The sequence below is a fragment of the Aspergillus flavus genome, chromosome 6, assembly GCF_009017415.1.
Source record: "Aspergillus flavus chromosome 6, complete sequence".
NCBI classification, from domain to species: domain Eukaryota; kingdom Fungi; phylum Ascomycota; class Eurotiomycetes; order Eurotiales; family Aspergillaceae; genus Aspergillus; species Aspergillus flavus.
Window position 1 is genome coordinate 2,651,792 of NC_092410.1, and position 23,044 is coordinate 2,674,835.

The 23,044-nt window shown below is 48.6% G+C and overlaps 9 protein-coding genes across 9 annotated transcripts; 5 read left to right on the forward strand and 4 right to left on the reverse strand.

The window, feature by feature from the left end:
- Positions 1-408: 408 nt before the first annotated feature.
- On the reverse strand, positions 409-1,500 carry F9C07_11969 (putative short-chain dehydrogenase/reductase family protein; the record flags this gene model as incomplete). The annotated part of the gene is made up of 2 exons (XM_041293756.1): positions 409-532; positions 587-1,500. The coding sequence occupies 2 exons, from the start codon at positions 1,498-1,500 to the stop codon at positions 409-411; spliced, it is 1,038 nt and encodes a 345-aa protein (XP_041148957.1).
- Positions 1,501-1,760: 260 nt separating this feature from the next.
- Positions 1,761-3,907, forward strand: F9C07_1796797 (uncharacterized protein). The gene is made up of 5 exons (XM_071508388.1): positions 1,761-1,966; positions 2,040-2,342; positions 2,406-2,826; positions 2,893-3,737; positions 3,797-3,907. The coding sequence occupies exons 1-4, from the start codon at positions 1,945-1,947 to the stop codon at positions 3,566-3,568; spliced, it is 1,422 nt and encodes a 473-aa protein (XP_071367897.1). The 5' UTR covers positions 1,761-1,944; the 3' UTR covers positions 3,569-3,737; positions 3,797-3,907.
- Positions 3,908-4,186: 279 nt separating this feature from the next.
- Positions 4,187-4,726, forward strand: F9C07_11966 (molybdopterin synthase large subunit CnxH; the record flags this gene model as incomplete). The annotated part of the gene is made up of 1 exon (XM_071507737.1): positions 4,187-4,726. One exon carries the CDS (start codon positions 4,187-4,189, stop codon positions 4,724-4,726), a length of 540 nt encoding a protein of 179 aa, XP_071367898.1.
- A 98-nt stretch (positions 4,727-4,824) lies between these two features.
- On the reverse strand, positions 4,825-6,378 carry F9C07_1796558 (protein SCO1). Its single transcript, XM_041293755.2, has 3 exons — positions 5,491-6,378; positions 5,099-5,423; positions 4,825-5,044 (listed from the first exon to the last, which is right to left on the reverse strand). The coding sequence occupies exons 1-3, from the start codon at positions 5,956-5,958 to the stop codon at positions 4,923-4,925; spliced, it is 915 nt and encodes a 304-aa protein (XP_041148955.1). The 5' UTR covers positions 5,959-6,378; the 3' UTR covers positions 4,825-4,922.
- Positions 6,379-6,798: 420 nt separating this feature from the next.
- Positions 6,799-7,471, reverse strand: F9C07_11964 (uncharacterized protein; the record flags this gene model as incomplete). Its single annotated transcript, XM_071507736.1, has 3 exons — positions 6,799-6,973; positions 7,058-7,267; positions 7,350-7,471. The coding sequence occupies 3 exons, from the start codon at positions 7,469-7,471 to the stop codon at positions 6,799-6,801; spliced, it is 507 nt and encodes a 168-aa protein (XP_071367899.1).
- A 939-nt stretch (positions 7,472-8,410) lies between these two features.
- On the forward strand, positions 8,411-9,813 carry F9C07_11963 (putative FAD binding oxidoreductase; the record flags this gene model as incomplete). Its single annotated transcript, XM_041293750.2, has 2 exons — positions 8,411-9,584; positions 9,683-9,813. The coding sequence occupies 2 exons, from the start codon at positions 8,411-8,413 to the stop codon at positions 9,811-9,813; spliced, it is 1,305 nt and encodes a 434-aa protein (XP_041148954.2).
- A 2,215-nt stretch (positions 9,814-12,028) lies between these two features.
- Positions 12,029-23,038, forward strand: F9C07_2286442 (polyketide synthase module). Its single transcript, XM_071510829.1, has 7 exons — positions 12,029-13,576; positions 13,637-14,989; positions 15,081-15,609; positions 15,666-16,245; positions 16,305-20,986; positions 21,055-21,375; positions 21,429-23,038. The coding sequence occupies exons 2-7, from the start codon at positions 14,295-14,297 to the stop codon at positions 22,326-22,328; spliced, it is 7,707 nt and encodes a 2,568-aa protein (XP_071367901.1). The 5' UTR covers positions 12,029-13,576; positions 13,637-14,294; the 3' UTR covers positions 22,329-23,038.
- Positions 12,032-12,773, forward strand: F9C07_1796663 (uncharacterized protein). The gene is made up of 2 exons (XM_071508387.1): positions 12,032-12,246; positions 12,493-12,773. The coding sequence occupies exons 1-2, from the start codon at positions 12,184-12,186 to the stop codon at positions 12,733-12,735; spliced, it is 306 nt and encodes a 101-aa protein (XP_071367900.1). The 5' UTR covers positions 12,032-12,183; the 3' UTR covers positions 12,736-12,773.
- Positions 12,812-13,678, reverse strand: F9C07_11962 (serine hydrolase FSH; the record flags this gene model as incomplete). Its single annotated transcript, XM_041293754.1, has 3 exons — positions 12,812-13,500; positions 13,558-13,576; positions 13,637-13,678. 3 exons carry the CDS (start codon positions 13,676-13,678, stop codon positions 12,812-12,814), a joined length of 750 nt encoding a protein of 249 aa, XP_041148953.1.
- Positions 23,039-23,044: the final 6 nt, after the last annotated feature.

Below are 23,044 nucleotides of genomic sequence, written 5' to 3' on the forward strand. Positions count from 1 at the left end.
ATCGGTGGGTGCATTGCCGACCTATAGATTTTCTTGTTGGACTATAGCTCACCAGGGGGATCTTATGAATTGAGGGTCTGACCAGGTTTCAGCAGCCAGTGAAACTTGATAGAAGATTGGTTCCACTTGTAGGTTGATCGAATGATGATACGACACGGAGAGCTTTCGGTGGATCCGTCGATCAATCAATGGAGTTGCTACTACGTGTGTATTTTGTGTGCGTATAATATTTTTATTCTGTTTAAAATTGAGCTGCGTTTGTTAACTTAATTACCTATGTCAAGATCAGCAAGAAGAATTAGAATGAGGTGCGACAATTCCAGCATAAGACATGCTACCCCGACGATAGCCGCATACTATCCAACAATGACGGACAACCAAAGTACTTGACCATCTAGCGAATAATGGTTACTTCCTGTTCATAGACCGAAGAATACCTTGAACATCAGCAAATTTCAATTCGACCACCGTCTCGTCCCATAGCCTTTCAATGATTTGTTTCCCTTCTGGCGTATACAGGACAGTAGCAAATCTGGTGAAGCATATCTTAGCAAGAGATAACATGATAAAGATGCAGCATACTTACGGTCGTATCTGCCAGTCCATAACAAAACACCCGTGGGACTCCTTGCCCTTTACCACTGTAGCGTCTACATATGTAGAAGCTCCATCCCGGACAGTCCGAGCCGTAATCACCTTCGCAAGAGACATGGCCAAAGATACAACACCAGAAACGTCACGCTGAAGCTGGGTGCCCTTGGTAAAGCCTGGGTCCACCAGATTCACCACGACGTCATCCGCAGATACGTAGTCGGCAAGCTTCCACATGAACATGTGCCCGAGCAGTTTGGATGCGCTATACTGCTCGATCAAGTCGAAGTTCTTCGGGTCGTCGTACGAGGGGAGAAGTAGAGAGAACTTTCTGTGTGGGAATCTAGCGAAGAGAGCAGTGCCCGAACTGACAATGCTAAGTCGGCCAGGTGTACCAACTGTTGACTTGTTCTTGAGAACAGGGAGAAGAAGAATAGAGAGAAGTACCGTTGATAGGTAATTCACCTGAATGGTCTCCTCATGGCCGGTACTAGGAACAACTCCAAATTGCATATTTTGCAATCCGGCATTGAGAATGACTATGTCGAGACGAGATAGCTGGGTTTCGGTGCGGCGAACAAAGGCTCGAATGGAATCGTATGAGCTCATGTCGAGATTCCAGACTTCGATGGTAGCTATTGGATACTCCTTCCGGAGTGTAGCTGCTGCTATTTCGCCTTTTGCGACTGAGCGAACGGCGATTATTAGAAGGGAGAGATTGTATGATAGGAGTTGGCGAGAGCTTTCCAAGCCCAAGCCGGTATTGGCTCCCGTCACGATAGCGACTTTATCAATAAGAGTGGTATTTTTCGGCGGCAATTGGGCCTTAGTGCACAGCTGGGACTTCAGGAAGATCTTAAGGTAGTAGTACGGTGTGGTATCGGGTGGAAGGTCTTTCGAAGCAGTCATTATGAAGTAGTCCGATATCTGTAGGCAGGATGGTTCTTGTGAAATGTGTAAACCTGGAATTGTAAGAGGTAGCATTGCTCTGATCTTGGAAGACTTATATATGGCAGTTCAAGGCTCATGCCACGGACATTGGTATCTCTGACGCTGGAGTGAATGCGATATACTCTTATCACCCAAAACGGTTAGTGATACTGGTGATAGCTGGAACAGCCAATAGTATTCAGTCTACAGTGGGCCACTATTCCCGAATAGGACAACAATCGTTCGACCAATCGTCAGTTGGATGAATCGTCAGCCCAAGAGACGCGCTTCAAATATGGCTGTAAGCGGACTTAACTCTCTTTCAAACCGTATCCTGAATTAGGTAATTAATCCAGGAAGAAGAATCCCAGCAAGGCGTTTTCCAGACTGACGCCTGACTTCTCGTGTCACTTGCTGAAAGGCATGTCTCTTGAAGGTGGATCAGGTAAGTCCGTCGTCCGTCATTCATCAACTGTCATGTTGTTATCTCCGGGGGCATACTCTCACTATTTGGGTAGCGATGTTACCGATCATCATATCCACAGGCATAGCGAAGCCAGATCCAGATACGCGCAAACTTATTAGGAGCCATGTCATGTTGGGAAAGAACAGGGGCAAATACCGACGTTCGGGGCGCCATGACCAAGCGGAGTTAGAGCACGATGAGACTTGTAACGAAAAACCTAGAACTTTGCGAAAGCCGTCTGGTCCATTAACCAAGAGGGCGCCTTCCACTGTTCCGCAAAGAGTTGGCTCCGAAGTCTCCCTGCTACGGTTTGCTGACACAGTGGAGCCAGCGTTGGCCGTGAATATCGTAAGATGTAAGTCAAGCTTGCAGGTACAGCAGTGCCCTAATAGATGTATTCTTAACGACAAAAATACAGTTTCAGCCATGTCGAAGAGAACCCTATTCACTTTGGAGAAATACCTTTCTTTCCAGAAGAAAAGTGACCAGTGGCATGATCTGTTGATAGCGGATCCTATTTATCTCCATGGCATGGCCTTCATAACGCAGGATTTCTTCGACGGGTTATCGGGTTGGCAAGCTAAGACCAATAACCCGGCCTCATTACACTTCCTGAAGACACTTCAACTCCTCCGCGAGAGGCTGTCCCTTCCAGACGAACAAACGAAAACGTCGGATGCTACGATAATGGTGGTGCTGTTTCTAACAACACATGCACATATTAGGGAGGACCTCGACGCTGCCAAACATCATCTCAAGGGTCTTCATAAACTCGTGGATATGAGAGGTGGCATGGCCCACTTTACCTACGATGTGAATCTGAAGACTGAAATATACCGGTATGCCTTCTGCAACTTGTCCACCATTAAACAACCAAAGAATAAAGTCCTCTAACCTTGAAGTAGGTCTGACTTATCAATTGCTCTTCAAGGCTGTACCAAGCCTCTCTTCTTTGATGACACCTTACGGTTTTCGATTTTGACCGCACCAGCTCTGAATCAACACGCTAACGTACAATTCCTCGAAAACATAGACGATGATCTAGCCCGATCTTGGAGCTTAATGAAGAGATTTTGCGTCCTCGTCAATATAGCTATTAGAAAGCAACAACGACTCTCTATGGACTTCTTCTTGGAGACAATGACATCAGTAATGTACCGCCTGCTTCAATTAAAGTTTGAAACAGGCTCGATTGGTGAAGCTATCCGTCTCGGGCTTTTGGCCTTCTCCTCCCATATATTCTTGCAGTGGAGGGATATTCAACGGCCGTATATCCAGTTCTCCGCTTCGTACAAGGAAAGTCTTGTATCTCTTAAGTCTTTGAATGGTGTTTCTTCTGATATTGTGCTTTGGCTCTTGATGGTTGGTCGAATCTCAGTTTTCGGTACATCGGACGACGAGTGGCTGAAGCCTTGGCTACGGGCTAATAGCCAACTATGCACGGTACACTCATGGCCCGCAATGAGGGATGTCATGGAGTCATTTCTGTGGATTGGTGCGCTGCACGACAAGCCTGGAAAGGATTTGTTCGAATCTGCGATGTTGCAACTATCTCCACAAGTATATCTGCCCAGTATCTGAATGATTTCCTTCATTTAGTGGAGGTAGTACCACAGTGGTATTCAAGTTCCGCAGTTTGCCGATTTATGCACATATTGTAGGATAATGCTCTCTGGGTTGGGTAGGTGTAGCTTTAACCAGCGGTGGGTGGCTTCATGCTTCTGCTCCTGCTTCTGTTTCATTTTGCATGGTTTGTAACCCACAAGTAGCTCTCTTCATATATTACTTGCTCACTGTGTCAAGTTATAGGCAGATCGAGTACCATCGAAGTTCCAGTTACAAAACGAAATAAGCAATAGAAACGCTGTGCTCTGATATCCTAAAGTATATACGGTCCCACTTTACCCCACAGCACCGATAAGACATCAACGGCCTCAGGCACTCAACCAAACACGATCCCCTCACTCCAGTCATTCCTCCGATATCAACACCAGACAAACCTCCATAAATTGCACCTACCTCTAGAGATCCCTCCAGAACAGAGACCACACACCCAGATCTCCCTCACCAGGCCACACACCACCACGCACACCCCAGGAACCACATCTATGACGTAACCCACCTCAAGACCACGCCTTAATTCCTCTCCAACAACAAATTCATACAACATCCTCCCCGCCACCACCAAACCACCCCAAAATGACCACCTCAGAAGACCAAACAACACCCGCCCACCTCGACCCAAAAACCTACCCCCGGCACCTAACCGACCCAACCCAAAACATCCACCTGGAACTCACCTACTCCCCTCTCAACGCGCAATCCGCGTTGGACAAGATTTCCTCCCCCGCCGCCGGCGCAAACGTCCTCTTCCTCGGCACTACGCGAAATACCTTCGAGAACCGGGCTGTCTCACAGCTGAGTTACACGGCGTACCCGCCGCTGACGCTGAAGACGCTAGCGGGGATCGCGCGGGACGCGGTTGCGAAACATGGGCTGACAGGGATTGTGATTGCGCATCGGTTGGGGGTGGTGCCGATTCGGGAGGCGAGTATTGTGATTGCGGTTAGTTCGGGGCATCGGAGGGCGGCGTGGAGGGCTGGGGAGGAGGTGTTGGAGATTTGTAAGGAGAAGGCGGAGATTTGGAAGAGGGAGGAGTTTGTGGATGGGGGGATGGAGTGGAGGGAGAATAGGGAGAGGGATGGGGAGGGGAAGAAGGTTGTTGTTTCTGAAAAGTGAGGTTTTATACTGGTTGGGTACTATATATGGTGAGTTGTGAGGAGAGAGATATGGGAATATGGGACCATGTGCTGATCAGCTCTAGATGGTATATTTTCACGATATTTACGGACGGTCATATAATCCTACATGCTATCGACACGTATCTGAGTAGGGTATTTCTATTGTACATACTTTTCCATGCTATTCGTACACTCTAGTCCTTTTTCAATGGCTTACCTTCGCGCTTCCAGTCGTTGATGTGCTCCATGATGACCTTGGTGGCGGAATCGGGGGTATCCTGGCGGCCAATGCACTCGACGAAGTCACCCTCGGGGTCTGTACCACGGAATTAGCAATCGTACGGCATACTATACAAATGATGTCACTCACCCATCAGGTAGAAGTAGATACTGTGGTCCACCAGATAGTCCTCGCCCGGGTTCACGTTTTGCGGTGTGCTGAAGTACACCCGGTACTGCTTGCACATATTCTTCACCTGCTCGTACGTGCCAGTCAAGCCGATAATGTCCCCGTGGAACTCCTGGAGATACGAGCGCAGCACTTCGGGGGTATCGCGAGCAGGATCGCAGGTAACAAAGACAGGCAAGAAGATGTTCTCGCCCTTGGTAGCCTCCTTCACTTTGTCAATAATCTCGGCCATCTTATCCAACTCATCCGGGCAGATATCGGGGCAGTGCGTGAAGCCGAAGTAAACCTAGAAGATCACAATCAGCACCATAACGAGCATATACAGCCTTGTCCGAAGACATAGAAGAACCTACAAAGCTGTACTTTCCCTTCAGATCCTCATCGGTGAACTGCTTGCCGTCCAAGTCCTTCAGCACGAATGGACCTCCAACCTTCGGCCGACCAACTCCCTTGCTCATCTCTGCGATGCGCTTCCGCGCCAACCGTTCCTTCTCCACCCGGAAATAAACGATCATACCCGCACCGGTAATGACGAAGAGTAGCGCCGACTTCCATGAAAACGGACCGGTGGAGTTCCGGGCCTTCAGCTGGCCCATTGTGCGTGCCCGAGCGCGGAGGGTAGTAGTGCTGAAGGAGCGCTGAGAGGAGAGACCATTGTGTCTGAGAGTCTGAGTGTATGCGGGCTGGGCTGGTTTTGTGCGGAGAGGAAGGAAAGCGTTTTGCGATGGGATTGATCGGAGGGTGCTGCGCTCGAGGGAGGGAACGGTGGAGCGCGAGGCTCGTCCGACCATTTGGACGAGAGGTCTCATTGTCGATGCCATTGGGTGTCGAAGGGAGGACTAGACCGGGTTTGGTGATGAACGAGAGAATGCCAGTAATTGTGAAGCGGTGATGGTTCGAGATCTCCGGCCGGAACCCGCTGTTAGCGTTGTGGCCTGAGGTGTCGACAAGCCACGTCCTCACGTGCTCTTTTAGCGCCTTAGGCAGCATTATATCCCTTGACTCGAGCGTTTGCATCACCTTTTATTATGCTTGCATTTGCCTATAAGCTGCTAATTCTGATACAGAAGTAATAGTCACTACGGGAAGTGAACACCTATGTCGAAAATAAACATCCGCCAGCAATTAAGAAATATCTTGATCCAAAAGTGTCTACATCGAATGGCTGACCTACATACTACAAGCCATGTCTTTCAAGACCATCTGAATCTGCCGACTTAGGCGGACACAATCATCCGAATACCCCAGGAATGCCATGAGAGGAGTGGGAGCGTGTTCTAGAGCCACTTTGTCATGGATTAATAACCGTGATCTATCGATCCGCATCTTCCGTGAGTAACCATGGCTACACCACCGTCATCACGACGTGGTATTACAGGAATTCTAGAGAGTCCTTTGCCACCCCCACAATTCTAGATCTGGGGAACCTTCAGGTTTGCATTCTAACGAATTGTTTTGACTGCGGGGTCTTGAATCGATGCCTGCTCGTGCCCCCGTCGCTTGCCGCAAGTCACTGCTGAACTCCACGCTTTGAAAGTAGACAAGAATGGGTTCATGGTAGACGCTCCCATTGGATGAATCAATGCAAAAGGGCCAAGAACGTATCGTGCTTTGCTAAACAGAACAATCATGTTTGAATGATCCCTAACTTCCGAGCTGACCTACACTGCACATTCCGGGCTCATATCGAGCTCTTCAAAGAAGGGCTTTTTACACATGGGACACTGATTATGAAATCCCAAGAACCAATTCTCTAGGCACTCTCGGTGAAACACGTGGTGGCATTGAAGGGTGTGGATGGGGTCCTTCTTGCGGACCTTATCAAGACAGATAGAACTAAATCAACATATCAGTACAGTCCATGATGGTTGACCTAGCAAACAAGCAGTAATGAAGACATCCACGGTTTTAAAGTCCTACCATGTGAATATATGATCGGATTGTTTTAGCGGGGATCGTATCGTTTGAATAGACAACCACCAGATTTTGAAGGGCTTGGTCGGCGCAACTCTTTCTAGACAGTCCAATCTTCTCTCCATGCTGTCCTGAGGAGATACATTTGCTATTGCAGGATCAGTTGCTCCGGAGGCTAGACTCGAATATGCGAGACAATATGATCTCAGGAGTAACCTGCTCTCGCGGTCAGACTTGGTATATCACTCTCAACCAGACAACATCTGTCTCTAAGAACAAAGATCAAAAGCCGTCTTACCATATAGCAGTCACGACGTATACAGTTAAACACACTACCAGCAATACTTGGAAAGCTAAGCCGTCATTATTTGCAGTTGTGCCTTCCTTCTTCGACGTTGACTCCGTCTTCCAATCAGGCATATTCGATATGAGAACTTAAGTAATCGGCAGATAATTTGTGGATCCTCTATTTCTAGACTAGAGGGAATTGTGTAAAAGGGTCAGCTGTTTTATAAAGGACTGTCAGCTAACCTGCAGTATGTCGTGTCATTGGAAAAGAGAGTAGCGTCAACCATGGAACCAGGCCGTATGCCCCATCCAGTCGGAGTTATTCAGTACCAACCGCGTTAAGCCGTGTGTATCATTGAGGGGATTCTGTGCTACATGAATTTCCCAGAGAGAAGAATCCTCATGCGATGTTCTTGTGTGGGATGTGTTATCCATTGATCCGAGCACGGATCGCTTTGTGAGGGTTGAACGTCCGCCCATCGGATGCATTTATGGATCGTCCTGGTGCATATGTAACGTGACTCTTGATAGTTTAAACCTTCACTTTGCTGCTCCATAACAGCACCAGTAATATTATTGCTTTGGACTGCGATCGATGAAGGTACCAGCGATCGACACAGAAGCTATAATAATCATACGACTATGAAGCGGACTGAGTATTGGTATAACTAGGCAGTCCAAGTCAATATCTCTGTAATTACTATGTCACCAGTCTTCCTGAACTTTACGGAAAGGCTCGTCAGACGACTTCCTACCTGACATGTAAATGATCGGTCCATAAAGACTCAAGACGCACCTCACTATATACGTTTGGCTTGGGGAGCGAACGGATATATCCTGGATTTACAGTATGCCATTTCTATCGTACGCGCATATACTTGAACTCCAGCAACAGCTGGAAGGTACCCGAGCTCGAGTGATATGCGCTGGCTCGGACGAGTATGCTGAGAGCATCAAACGATGGAGTGATACGTGCGAGAAGGAAGCTGTACGTATAACTTTGACTCTTACCAAGACACCTGATAATGCTCTCAACACTCCTGCAAAGCCTTTGATCATTATCCACGGAACATGTCTCTAACAGTACCACAGGGCGCAGTAGTGAAAGTCACATCCACGTCTGAAGTCTCTGAAGTGATTAAGTTCGCCCGGAAGCATCGTATCTCTTTCGCTGTAGAAGCCGGGGGACATTCCACCACCGGGTCCTCGGCATCTCATGGCGGCATTGTAATCAGCCTGTCTCAGATGCGCAAAGTCCTCACAGACCCCGCTTCAAAGACGGTTTGTGTACAAGGTGGCGCAACCTGGCAGGATGTCAACAGCTCTACGGCTCCCTACGACTTAGTGGTTGTGGGTGCGACTTCAAGTCATGCCGGCGTCGGAGGATCGACACTGGGGGGAGGATACGGATGGCTAACAGGGAGGTATGGTCTGATTATTGACAGCCTGCTGAGTGTCAGGATGGTGCTCGCAGATGGGTCCATCGTCGAAGCGTCGGAAACGACTTCCCCGGACCTTTTCTGGGCGGTTCGAGGTGCCGGACAAGCCTTCGGCGTGGTGACCGAGCTTGTCTTCCGTGCGTATGATCTCAAACATCACGTATTTGGGGGAGCCCTTTACTTTACACCAGATAGGCTAGCAAAAATTGTGGAGTTTGCCAATGAGTTTCACCGTCGCATGAATGAGAATAGCGGCCTCATGTTTGGGTTCACGGCCCCTCCGTTTATGGAAGAGACGGCTGTACTGGTCATTCCTTTCTATAATGGCAGCCGCGAAGAGGCTGAAGACTTTTTTGAACCCATCCTCTCAGCCGGCCCTGCTGCGGGGCAAACCGACATGATGTCTTATACGAGACTCAACGCGGTGGCCAATGTAGATCCGTCTCCAGAGGGCCGCAAAAACATCAACGGGACTAATATTTCCCTGCCCTTTGACACTGACTTTGTGTACGACGTATACAAGCAGTTTGACAGGATAATGAGAAGCTGTCGGAGGGTGGGGAATAGTGTGCTCATGTTTGAGCTGCTGCCATATAATCACATTATTGAAGTACCATTGGACGCTACGGCTTGCGCCAATCGGGGCCGGTACTACAATGTTGGCTCGATCTTCTGCTGGCCGGATCCAGATCTCGACCAGAAGATGCTGACCGAGCAGCAGGGTATTATCTCCAAGATCGAGAATTTCGGATCAGGATCCCGTGATGAGGGCGAAAAGCGTGTGGCTAAATATGCCAACTATGCTGGTAAGTTCCCACCCAAGGTGTAAAAGTCCTTGAGTCTTTCCGGTGGCGTCACTCATATTGACACCGGTCAGCACAACGCAGTTATTAACTTTGGATAGGGCATAATATCAGTGCTGCAAACCTGTTCGGCGAGAACTTGGAGCGGTTGCAGCAGTTGAAGAGAGCTTACGATCCCAACAATGTCTTCAGAAAGTGGCACGACCTCCTCCATCAAAAGAACCCAGTATAATCGGTTTATGATAGTAAACATACCTAGTACTCCATATCCTTTTTCAATATCCTGCAGTTATGGTATGGGAGAGATCACTGTAACATCACTCTCACGTTTGATAACTCTAAAGCCCATCTCCGGGCCGTTAACAATCAGTGGATAGTCCAACCTTTGGTTCGGTAGAACAGAATACGGAACGTCCCAAGTTTTCACCAAAGGCTGCACGATTGGCCAATTGGGTGGCATCTGGGGAGTTTGACTTCGATTCCGGGGTCCAGAATTTGGCTGTCATGAACCCTACCGCGGGTCTGGGAGTGATATCCCTCGAAAGAATGTTCCAAGCTAGCAGCATAGAATTACTTGTCGCCGGGTAACTCATGCCCGTCTTGGAAGGTGTCTCTCAGGTTATATCTCACCACCGAAAGGTTAAACATAAAACATGTTCCCTGTTGGACGCCATTCAGGGCCACGCAGAGTCGAGCATGACACAAAGCTGTCTGTCGCCTGTCGTCCATGTGGCCCAGACGGGATTCCCACTTCTCACCCTGCATTCTGTTCCATGGAACGGGGATATGACACCTACATCCTCAAGCTCGGCTATACGATCCATGATTTCCCATTCAACCAGGACTGAAGGGGGGGAGATATTGTCTCATTCGACCGCCACCGTGGCGTATATGAGGCTCAATGTCTTCTGTGGTTTGGAATATGTTATATAAGTGAAGGCACGTAGGACGTCTTTCCCAGCCCATCAATTTGCCATTACATATACTCTCATACTACATACTTTGTATACTATTTAGTCTCTTCAAGACCTGTGGAATCCTAGTCTGCATATATTACCGTCACAGCTTCAGCTGTTAATACGCGATGTCTTCTCTACGTGGCACTACTCTGACAAACAACCTCCAAGCCCCGGGCAGATTAATCTACTCCACGAACTACCACCCCATAGCCATACAAGACCCGGAATCTGCTGCAAGCTCTCCACCCGAAAAGACACTGGCAGTACCGATGTCGCATCATGACCATCCATTAATCCTGCCTCCTGCGACTGACTTCGACACAACACACAAGTCTACTCGAGGAAGCCCAGCGTGGTCGCACCGGGATTCGCCTTTGAGACCAGCAAGCGCGTCCAGCAATAGCCACTGGGGTAGCCACAAAGGGCTTGATAAGGACGCGCTCAGCTCCCTTCAAGAATACTGCAGCTCGTTTGATCAAGTTAGGCTTTTGAAGCGGGGATTACAGACTTTGACGTGAATTTTTCTCATACGGATATGATCGTTTTGGCGTTCTTGGGAGTGGATTTGTATGTGACGATCGGGATATATATTTTCAGCACGGCGTTGGGTAACATGAAGGGCTTGATACCACACTTCGGATACACCGATTGATTCTCTCGTTATACCTTCAATATACCTATTTAATATAATCATTTACACCGATTGAGATATTGCCACCTATGTATCCCTAGAGAACACTACAGTGATAACAGGACGTACATCTACGACACCTATACGCATCATGGGCACGAGAACGCCTTGTTAACTAATCCCAATAATCCACAGTTCCTCTCCAAAGCCATGTCCAAACCTCACAACAGTACTTGAAGTGGTTGATTAGATCACCAGAACCGCCGGGTCTAGGCGTGTCTAGACCATAGTATAACCTCAATAAGCTCGCCATCTAGGCCACCTGTCAACCACAGTTTACTGGTAATGTGACCTCGCTACCATGCGAAAAATTAATTTGCTCGAATGACTCTTTCCGGAACAAATCTCACGCCCGAGTCTTCCTGGGCGTTCTTTCACCTGGTGAAAGTGTAATGGCTGGATGTAACCCTATCCATTAAGTAATCGTCAACCCTTTCAGGGAACGAGCCGGATACTTCCGTCTCCTCGCGTCGGACCCCTTCATCCCAACATTTTTCTTTTTACCCTCTCGTGGAAATAAAAGGGAGTGGGGCTTACTTACTAATGATGGCATATTTCAGCCATTATGCTGGTATGTAGGGGGGATATGTTTGTTTCCTGGCAGGTTGTCATGGAGGAGGTTGGGTACTCTCCTTCTGTACAGGATGATAGGAGGTCTTTTCCCAACTAAATGAAACTCGTCTGTGCGAGGAGAACTAATTTGCCATTTAATTTCCTCCACTGAAACCTTTACCTGTACTCTTTTCTCTAGTATTCAACTATCCTTACCTTATTTCGAAGACCCTAGGTACTAAGACAAAAAAAAAAAAAAAAAAAAAACTATGTAAAATGAACCTCCACCGAGGTAAAATGAACGACAACGGCATGTCGATCAACGTTACCAACCCAAACCCTACATTGGGGGTTGATGTTTATGCACCCCTTGCGTAGGAGTTAACTAGCTAATCGCTACATGACCTTGCGTTGCCTCGTACTGTGGGAGAATTTAAGCACCAGTTGTTTCATCTGTTCCTGCGTAAGTAGGTTATGGTTTATGTTTGTCGTCATTTTAGATTAGACAGACGGTTAAATGTCAAGGAGAACTTTCCTTCGGCCCTTTCTGTTATGCTTTGAGGTTGAACTTTGTGCGTGAACTCAATTGATCCCTTTTGTGAGGAGGAGTCTGTAGTATATGTCAATCTAGGGGTAAAGGTATGTCAGTGGGGAGGAAGTTCAAGATTTGGAATTCGGGTTGTCTGACTCTGTTTCTCTTTGATAATAGGTTGCCCTTTCTGTTGTAGGGTTAGAGGGTTGGTGTGTGGATGAGGGGCTTGACACGAATGATCGACATCCCTTGATAAATGCCACGAAGAGTTGGCATTCTGCTCGGTACACCTTCCTAGTTATTCAGCTGGAGTATAGAGTAGTTTATGATCGGGATTTGCTATATTGGGACTTCTGCGGGGATGTTTCGATATACATAGCAAACGTGGTGAAGGTTCAGATCAATTCTCGAACGGTGTAGCATGTACAACAATTGCAAGTAAAGGTTGTTATGCATGCTAAATAGGATAGAAGACTAAAGAAACCAATCAAACACGTCACTCACAATCCAAACTTTCCCGAATCATATTCCGAATCACATCGCCCAGTTCTCGCAACGTGGTTGGATTTCTCGGGATAATATGACCTCCACCATGGTCAAAATACTCAGCATTATCAACATTGCAGAGATCATACAATGCCTTCGACCCCTCTAGAAACGCATCCTCCGCACCGATAACATGACAAGTCGGGACGGGGATATATTCCTCATCATCAAGCCCTGTAGGAATAATAACCTTTCCCGAGTGAATATCAATGGCCGGCCAGCCTGATATGAACACCGCGCATTTGATTCGCACTGGCCGTCCGGACTCTTTATACCGTCGCTGTTCTTCTATTATGACGGAGGCAGCTACTGTCGCCCCTTCTGAGTATGCAATGAGTCCTTGAATCTTGTCATTTTGCTCGATCTGGTCGAGAACCAGATCCACAGCCTTTTTCGCACTCGCCGCGGTTGCTTCATTCTTCGTCCCGTGTTCCACGTAGTGCATCGCTTGTTCCCGATTGGGGATGCTGGGCAATTTCCGCAGTTTGACTGCGAAATCATCGCGCACATAGATGTAGCGGTAATTTGGCGGCGGTCCAAAGTAGCCGTCAAATTCCGGTGGAGGGTTTGCGAGGATCGGGCCACGGGTGAAGTGGAATTTGGCTGAATTGGTGCGTTGGAGCTCTTCAACTAACTGCCCTATAGATCATATGTCAGAGCTATTTGACCATTACCTGGGAGGACCTGCGAGCGTACCAAGCTGGGCTTTGAAAATCTATCGTTGAAGCATGGTTAGTATTCTTGAATGTAGGCATGTTTCCGACAGAGATCATACATTTTCATTGCCGTAGGCCCCAGGAAGACACAGGAACTCCATAATCTCAGGATTGGTATAGATGAACCAACTGCCAATCAAGAAAGCTCATAGACGCATGCGCTGAGCTGGAGATTCGAAGCACGTATACTGCCGAGTTACTATACAGTAGATCTTCTTGAGTTTGGCTGTTTATCCTGGGAAAGTCATGCCACGGAGTAAAGTATCAAATCAGTCCGTGCGCAAAACCCGCATTTCCATGACGTTGTTTAATTATTTCCCCAGCCAATAAATGAGGATCCATAAGTATGAAGAAATTATAAGCCCTGGATCATGAGGTAGAGTTCACCCCTTGGGCAGATCGTGGGCTTTTGCCTCGTTTACCCCTGACAACCCAAGTCATAGTCGCAACGTGTAGAATGACGACGAATGAAGGGGGATCTGGGACGCTTTAATTGCGTGTTGTTCGTCGAATAAGGCCCTCAGAACCAAATACAGGCAAGGGGGGTAATTTAGGGTGCCGTTAGAAAGTGAGTCCTAGCATGCCTTCAAAGGCCATGCGACCCTTTGAAACTCCTAGACATACAGTCACATACTTAAGGGTGCTGCCAAGGTCACTCTTAGGGGATTACCTTTCGACTGACCCCATTCTTGCGTCCAAACTGCGATATCTGTCAGCATGAATGGAGTCAATGGAACAGATGGCTCCCATGGCCGCAATGAGTCCGATAGGGCCGCCATAGTGGGAATGTCATGCCGGCTTCCTGGCATGGTAGATAGCCCAAGCCGTCTGTGGGAGCTATGCTCTCGTGCCCGAAGCGCATGGTCCGAAGTTCCAGAGTCTCGATTCGATGCGGCAGGCTACTACCATCCGACACCTGGCCGAGCCGGATCATTCAACTATAAAGGTGGTCACTGGTTGGATGAGGACGTCGGCCTGTTTGATGCGCCGTTTTTTAATGTCACAATGAAAGAAGCACAGTCGATGGACCCTCAGCAGCGCATCTTACTCGAATGTACATATGAAGCTCTCGAGAATGCCGGCCTTACGAAAAGTTCCTTGTCATCCCAGCGTGTCGGCGTTTTTATCGGGGGATCAACCTCGGAGTACAACATGAGAAACACCAAAGATCCTGAAAATATCCCTATGTTTCAAGCGACTGGTGGGACGATGTGCATGCAGGCAAATCGCATATCGTACTACTTCAACTTGAAAGGTCCTAGTGTCTCTGTTGACACTGCCTGCTCTTCAAGCTTATCCGCATTGCACCTAGCATGCCAGAGTCTGAAGTCAGGAGAATCGGAAATTGCAATTGTTGGAGCATGCCATATTAACTTGATACCGGAGCAGTCAATCTCGATGGCGCTGTCAAGGTGAGCATGCCCAGGGCTAGCTGACTTAGCATAATCGAAGCTACCCGTGGCTAGCCAACGACTGAACGCTGACGCTTGACGAAACCCACAGGCTTCTTGCGGATAGTGGACGATGCTATGCATTTGATCATCGAGCATCTGGAGGCTTTGGCCGTGGCGAAGGTTGTGGATGTATCGTGATCAGACCACTGGACGCAGCGGTCGAGGCAAATGATGCTGTTCGGGCAGTAATCGTCGGTACAGGAGTAAATCAAGATGGTCGAACAACTGGGATCACGCAGCCGAATAGTGGTGCTCAGGAAGAACTCATACGCGCCGTTTACGAGTCCGCCGGTATCGATCCGTCAGAAACTGGATATGTCGAGGCGCATGGAACAGGTACCAAAATCGGTGATCCAATCGAGGCCTCGGCGCTACATGCTGTATTTGGCGGAGGACGGACATCACGGCGTCCATTGTATATAGGGTCCGTCAAGTCGAATGTCGGCCATACGGAATCAGTCAGCGGTATTATATCTGTCATCAAAACTGCAATGATGTTGGAAAAGGAGTTGATACTGCCCAATTGCAATTTCGAGAAGCCAAACCCTGCAATACCCCTGCAGGAGTGGAATTTGAAAGTGAGCGCCTTCCGATGCGCCTTCCTAACGAAAGTGATATTCTAACTTGACCCCAGGTCCCGACGAAGTTAATACCATGGCCGAGGAATAAGCGCTATGCGAGCATCAACAATTTCGGTTTTGGAGGATCCAACGCACATGCTATCCTGACAAAGGCGCCTCCGGCACAGAGTGACATGTTCACAGAACTAGAGAACCTTGTCCATGGAAGCAGTGACGATACTCAGAGCCATGCTCCAACCCGCAGAGTATACCCCATTTCTGCCAATGACAAGCAAGCCTTTACGCGCCGCTTGAAGGCCTTGGAGACATATCTTGAACAACAGCCGGAAGCATTCAACATGTATCTCATGGAGAATCTGGCATACACACTTGGTGAGCGACGGACTGCCTTTCCATGGAGAGCAGCGGTTTCTGCGGCCTCTGCAACTGAGCTGATCGGACAGATAACATCCCCTAATTTCAAGCCGGAGCGAGCGCCGGAGGAGCCTGTTATTAGCTTTGTCTTCACGGGCCAGGGAGCCCAGTGGCATGGCATGGGAAAGGAGTTGCTTGCAAGGTATGCTCTCTTTGAGAAGGCTATGAAGAGAGCAGATCAATGTATCAAGGAGCTGGGTGCAGAGTTTTCTATCATCCGTATGTCTTCCCGTTGAACAGGACTTGTAACCTGTGTGGGACGATTCTGACGTTTCTAGGCGAAATAACGAGAGAAGGAGAGTCATTCTTGCTCACAGATCCGTGTTACAGCCAGTCATCTTGCACAGCGATCCAGCTATCTTTAACCCAGCTTTTGAAATCGTGGGGAGTTGTTCCGACCGCTGTCGTCGGGCACTCCAGTGGTGAGATTGCAGCGGCTTTCGCTGCTGGAATGCTCGATTTTGATGATTGTATGCGAATCGCATATTGCCGGGGAGCCGTCGCAGCGAAACTAAGGACCACAGACGTGAAGGGAAGCATGATGGCAATAGGCACTTGCAAAGATGATGCAGAGAAGATGATAAGTCAGGTTCATAGCGGGACTGTTGTCGTCGCGTGCATCAACAGCGATTCGAGCGTCACAGCTTCTGGAGATACTCACGCAATAAACGAACTGCAGACGTTGGTCGAGGATCAAGGCCTTTTCAATCGCAAACTCCGGGTTGACGTGGCATACCACTCCCACCATATGGGTATTGTATCCGCACCCTACCTGTCCTTGATGGGAGATATCCGCCCTCAAGAGTCGAATATCAAGTTCTTTTCCTCTTTACGTGGTCAACAAGTTCAGTCATCTGAGCTAAACGCTGATTACTGGGTTGCAAACCTCTTGTCTCCCGTCAACTTTGTCGGGGGTCTCAGCAGTCTCCTTAGAGAAGCCAAATCTCACTCTGGCAAGCCCGTGGATACCCTGATCGAAATAGGTCCTCACTCCGCGTTAGAAGCACCAATCCGGGAAACCGCCCAGGAATGTGCAAATGTAAAGAACTTCAAGTATCTACCTTGCATAAAGAGGAAGTCGAATGCTGTGGATACCATGCAGCAACTTGCAGTGGGGTTATTTATGAGGGGTCTCAATATATGCTTCGATCTGGTTAACGCTGACGGTGATGGTAAAGGTAGCAAAAGGCCTACTCTATTAACCAATATACCCAAATATCCCTGGGACCACTCAGTAAAATACTGGCACGAATCTCGATGGGCGCGATCACTGCATAATAGGTCGTTCCCACGAAACGACCTGCTGGGCAGCTTGTCTGTCGACTCGGACTCAATCGAAACAAAATGGCGGAACGTGATTCGAGTCGACGATCATCCTTGGATCAGACAGCATCAAGCTCAAGGCAAAAATATATACCCTTTCATGGGGTATGTGGCGATGGCTATCGAAGCGCTTTCCCAGTCTGCGAGGATGCGAAATGTCTCCATAGACAATTATTGCCTCCGTGAAGTGGCCGTTGATAAAGCCCTTATCATTCCGGAGGCATCTACCGTGGAAATGATGACTACATTACGCCCTTTCGCGGAAGGAACAAGAGCTTCCTCTGAGATTTGGTACGAATTTCGCGTCTCTGCCATCTGCGATGAGCAAGAGTGGATGGAACATTGCCGAGGCCTTATATCTGGCACCAGAGAAAAGGAACCCAATCCAGTTGATGGCGCTCGCGAAATCTTCGAGAAGGAGCTTGATGGAAAGCGTCGAGAATCGATGGTAGATGCTCCAGGTATGTCGGCTGTGGACTCGGAAGAAATGTATGGCGTTATTGCCGCCAGTGGAATGCAGTATGGGGATATGTTTAAGGGAATGTCGAGTATCAGAGCGTCCGATCACCTTGCGACAGCGGAGCTCATGGTCCCCAATACCAGCCTAGCGATGCCAGATGAGTATGAGAGTGGCCACATTCTGCACCCGGCAACCCTGGATCTGTGCCTTCAATTAATGTGGCCCCTGGTGGGTTATCGAGGCCCAGGCCAGAAACAATTATACCTCCCTACTTTCATCGGATGCTTATATGCAAGCTGCAAAACAAAACTCTCACCTGGTGACCGTCTCAAGTTATATGGATCGCGAACGAATAATTTGCATCCTCGCCGTGCAGCCGAGTTAAACATCGTTACCACTCGCAGCGAAGATCCTAGCGATGTACTGATTCGGATGGACAACGTCAGGTCAACACCGCTGATTGACCAAACCCTCTGTACAGACAGGCCGGTAAAGAATCAGTGCTATAAAGTACATGAAACACCCTGTGTTGACTTTTTGAATTCGCGCTTTCTTGGATTTCTCGACCAGCCTACCTCGCCCAAATCCAGTGAACTTCAAACTGTCCGAGTCCTGGAGCAGGCATCGTTCTATCTGCTCGAAGCTGCACAGAATAAGCTTAGCACCGTGGATCCCGCATCTGTCAAGGGACATTACCATTATCTCACGGACTGGATTCGGGAGACGCGCCACAGAGCGCGCCGTGGTGACTTGCCTCTTCAAACGCCTGACTGGTTGGAGTGCAACAAGGAAGAGCAAGAAGCAATTATAGAGCAAGCGCGGTCAATGGGTGCTCCAGGGGAGATGATATGGACCTTGGGCAGTCTGCTTCCCGAGATCCTGCGCCGTGAGGTTGATCCAAGCGTAGTCATGCGTAAAAGCAGTCTCTTAGAGCGGTATTACCAAGAACTTGATTCCTTCCGTCGCAGTTATATCTCGGCTGCCTCATTCATCGACAAGATGGCAGATCAAAAACCGCATATGAACATTTTGGAGATTGGGGCTGGAACGGGAGCTGCCACACTTCCCTTCATCCACACCTTAGGAGGTGGCGATACTAAAAAGGGCCCTCGGTTCAATCGTTACGACTTTACTGATGTCTCTGACACTATCTTGGACGAGGCAAAAGAGAAGTTCAGATCTTGGGGAGGCCTTCTGGACTATCAGAAGTTGGATATTGCTCAAGATCCGATCCAACAGGGCTACGAAGAGCACTCATACGACTTGGTCATCGCGTGCCATGTGTTGCACCTCACGCCCAGACTAGACGTAACTTTGGCAAATGTGCGAAAACTTTTGAAGCCGGGTGGAAAGCTTGTTCTTCTTGAAGAAAATGGTCAGCAGTTAAGGCAGTTTATCTACGCTCTGCTACCTGAGTGGTGGCATAGTGGTGATAGCCGCATTGATGGGCCGTTGTTGGATAAGAACTCCTGGGATGCTCTCCTTAGGGAATCAGGCTTTTCTGGGCTTGACCTTGCCTTGGATGATTATCCTGGCGCTCCTGAGCAATGCGGTAGCCTATTTGTCACCACGCTTCAAGATACCCCTGACCTCAAAGGGCGCCAGGTGACGATTGTTTGCCCAGAGATATCTAGCTCATTTCCAGTTGACAACCTTGCCCGCGATATAGAAAGTATGACGGGTTGCTTCCCCGAGATGGGCACGTTGTCCAGCATCGATACTAAAGGGAAACTGTGCATCTTCCTCGGAGAATTGGATAACCCTTATCTGTCCCAGCTCGATGAGGCTAGATTCAATTTGATCCAAAACTTACTACAGGATGCTTCTGGTCTTCTCTGGGTGATCCGGCCAGGGTGCAGCAGTGACAGCAAACCGCCTGAGTCACACTTGATCACTGGACTTGCTAGAACTGTGCGTTCTGAAACAAGTCTTCCGCTTGTAACATTGGAGCTACAGTCCGGACTTCCACAGCCTGATTATGGTGCTGTGAAACACATCATGGATGTTTTTGGAGCCAGCTTCGGTGTTCAATCTAGCCCTAGGCTAACTGACCGCGAATACAGCGTCAAGGATGGGATCATATACGTTCCCCGGATGGTTAACGATACATTGTTGGACGAGTTTATTCATAGAGAAGCAGGACGAAGTGACCCAGAGCTCCAGCCCTGCAGGCAGGAAGAACGGCCCTTGAAACTGGTCGCGGGGGAGCCAGGAATTTTAGACACGCTACATTTCACGGATGACAGAGGCGCAATGTCCGAGCTACCTGAGAGTCATGTTGAAATTCAAGTTGAGTATATTGGTCTCAACTTTAAGGACGTTATGACTGCTATGGGCCAGATGAGCAAGGATGCTTTGGGAAATGAATGTAGCGGTATAGTCACTAGAGTTGGGGGCGATGTTGAGGGACTGGCGAAAGGCGATCGAGTATGTGCAGTTTGCGAAGGGGCACTTGCGACATCTGTCTCCTGCCCTGCGACCAGTGTATGGAGGCTTCCGGACAGTATGGATCTCAAGACAGCAGCGACAATTCCGCTGGTATTCTGCACCGCATACTACTCCCTATTTGATCTCGGGCGCCTAGTGCAGGGTGAAAAGATTCTCATCCATGCAGCTGCAGGTGGTGTTGGCCAAGCGGCGATCATGCTTGCCAACATGGTCGGTGCCGACGTGTTTGCCACTGTCAGCACCCCAGAAAAGAAACAGTTTCTCATGGACACGTACGGTGTGCAAGAAGACAGGATCTTGTTTAGTCGTGACTCTTCTTTCACACAACATGTCAAGAAAGCTACGAACGGTGAGGGTGTTGACGTGGTTTTGAATTCTCTTGCTGGCGAAATGCTTCGAGCTAGCTGGGACTGTGTTGCTCCCTTCGGAAGATTTATTGAGCTCGGTAAAAAGGATATCTTGCAGAATTCGCGCCTCGAAATGTCCCGATTTGATGATAACGTTTCATTTTCATCCGTTGACTTGACAGCCATCTACCAAAAGAGACCTTTGGTCATGAAGCGATTGTTATCTAACGTCTTCAAGCTATTCGCCAAGGGCCTTGCACGACCAGTTGCGCCGATTACCTCCTATTCCGTATCAGACGTTGAAGTGGCTTTTCGAAGCTTGCAAGGCGGACGTGTCTTTGGTAAAAGTGTCATCGAAATGCAACCCGATGCCTTGGTAAAGGTTAGTTATATCTCCACCTTCAACATTCATAGTACTCTTGCTGTTCAGATGAGTAACAATCTCAGTAGGTATACCCGCCGCAAAAGCCACAAGTACATCTATCCGCCGACGCATCATATATTGTCGTTGGTGGATCTGGAGGCCTCGGCAGAAATATCGCAGATTGGTTGTCCCAACATGGCGCCAAGCATGTTGTGCTCTTAGCTAGGAGCGGAGATGGGAAGGAAAATGTAAAACGACTGATACAAAGGGCAGAAAGCAAAGGAGTAAAAATTCTCGCCCCTCGTTGCGATATAAGCAACGAGGCAGACGTCAGGGCAGCCATTTCTAAGGTTCAGCGAGAAATGCCCCCTATTCGAGGTGTTATCTTTGGAGCCATGGTCCTACGGGTCAGTAGCCACCGCAGGTCTCTCCGACAAACCCTTTACTAACTTGAAAGCAGGACTGCTTGTTTGAAAAGATGCAATATGACGATTACCGCGCTGTCATCTCCCCAAAGGTCGACGGTCTATGGAATCTTCATCACACCCTCAAGGAGGCACAACAACATCTTGACTTCTTTGTCAATCTATCATCGGTTTCCGGTGTCATTGGTAACCGAGGGCAAGCCGCATATGCTGCTGCAAGTACATTCATGAGTGCCTTTGCGCGGGCGCAGCTTGCTGGTGGTTATCCCTACACCAATATCGACCTGGGTCCCGTCAAAGGAATCGGCTACCTCGCAGAGAGAAAGGGAACGGTCAACGAAGTCCTTGACACACTCGAAACTCAGGGAGTCGAAGAAGAAGAACTCCATGCTTTGTTGGCTGGAGCAATTAGCGGCAAGATGCTCAACACCTGTAACGGTCACTGCGTCACTAGTCTTGAGATAGCAGCCAGCTCCCCAGCTGATCAGGGCCCATTCTGGATGGTTGATCCTAGGTTTTCTCATCTCGTACGTGCCAGCATCGCTGCTCGAGCGGCCTCGGAAAGCGACGACAACGATCAACAGACTGCGGCTGTGCCCCTCGCAACTGCTGTCAGGAAAGCGGGTAAACGAGAGGCCGCACAAGCATTGATCATAGATGCTTTAGGTCAAAAAATGTCTACCTTGCTCATGGTGCCTTTGGAGGATATAATTCCTTCGAAATCGATCTCTTCTTACGGATTGGACTCGCTCGTTGCCATCGAGGTACGAAACTGGGTTTTCCGTGAATTGGAGTCCTATCTGCAGATCATGGAGATCGTGAGCGCCCCATCTTTGTTCTATTTGGCAGACCGTGTGATTTGTAAATCCAAGATCTTGCAACATTTGCAGCTGAATGATGGACAGGGTGAAGGAGAACCGGGTATTAGTAAATAGGTGATACTGCCCATGAGGGTAATGAATTTCTGACCGTCCGATACCAGCGGGTAGACGGGAAGGCTTTCGATATCAGTTTGATCCTCGAAAGATCTTTCTTTGCACCTTTCTCGGTTGACTTCGCCGAATAATTCACCCTCAAAATCAAAATATTGGCCGTCTGTGACTGTTCATCTTTTGATATTTTATATATAGTACCTGGTACTCCGTACAATGAATGACCTTGGGTACATAACCATCCCTTGTATTCTAGGTATAATCCCGTCACAGTATCATTACTCAGCCTAAGTAGGGTCAACTAAATCGAGCTGACATTGCGGAGTAAGCCAAGGAGGTAGCTAGTTAGGGCAGACGACTGTGCATATGCGGGACCACCACCCCCTAGTGCATAGCAGATAAAAGATCACGATGGCGATGGCGACGAGTAATATGGTTCACATGACCGATCCGAAGGCAGAAGCAACGAAGAGGGAAGAGGGTCGTGGACTGGTAGTAAAAGTATGGAGCTGAAGAGTAATAGCAGTTCTAGTGTCGACAGTGATAATGTCTAGTAACCGAAGTTCGTGGTACACAGCTTATTTACCCCAAGTGGGATACATCATGGCCAGCTGGCATGGTCTATGGCGAGTTGTTGATCACTAGGTTGCGTAAGGCGGCGTGTGCAGCTGACCCAGCAACCACGCAATATATATTTCACGCGAGACTTCTCCCGGTTC

Coding starts and splice junctions, on each gene's coding strand:
- F9C07_1796797 (XM_071508388.1), top strand. CDS start 1,945: ATGTCTCTTGAAGGTGGATCAG. Junction 1,967..2,039: donor GTCTCTTGAAGGTGGATCAG/GTAAGTCCGTCG, acceptor CTATTTGGGTAG/CGATGTTACCGATCATCATA. Junction 2,343..2,405: donor GGCCGTGAATATCGTAAGAT/GTAAGTCAAGCT, acceptor ACAAAAATACAG/TTTCAGCCATGTCGAAGAGA.
- F9C07_1796558 (XM_041293755.2), bottom strand. CDS start 5,958: ATGGCATCGACAATGAGACCTCTCGTCCAAATGGTCGGACGAGCCTCG. Junction 5,424..5,490: donor TGAAGGGAAAGTACAGCTTT/GTAGGTTCTTCT, acceptor GTGATCTTCTAG/GTTTACTTCGGCTTCACGCA. Junction 5,045..5,098: donor TATCTACTTCTACCTGATGG/GTGAGTGACATC, acceptor TCCGTGGTACAG/ACCCCGAGGGTGACTTCGTC.
- F9C07_1796663 (XM_071508387.1), top strand. CDS start 12,184: ATGACCTTGCGTTGCCTCGTACTGTGGGAGAATTTAAGCACCAGTTGT. Junction 12,247..12,492: donor GTTGTTTCATCTGTTCCTGC/GTAAGTAGGTTA, acceptor CTTTGATAATAG/GTTGCCCTTTCTGTTGTAGG.
- F9C07_2286442 (XM_071510829.1), top strand. CDS start 14,295: ATGAATGGAGTCAATGGAACAGATGGCTCCCATGGCCGCAATGAGTCC. Junction 14,990..15,080: donor ATCTCGATGGCGCTGTCAAG/GTGAGCATGCCC, acceptor CGAAACCCACAG/GCTTCTTGCGGATAGTGGAC. Junction 16,246..16,304: donor TGCAGAGTTTTCTATCATCC/GTATGTCTTCCC, acceptor TGACGTTTCTAG/GCGAAATAACGAGAGAAGGA.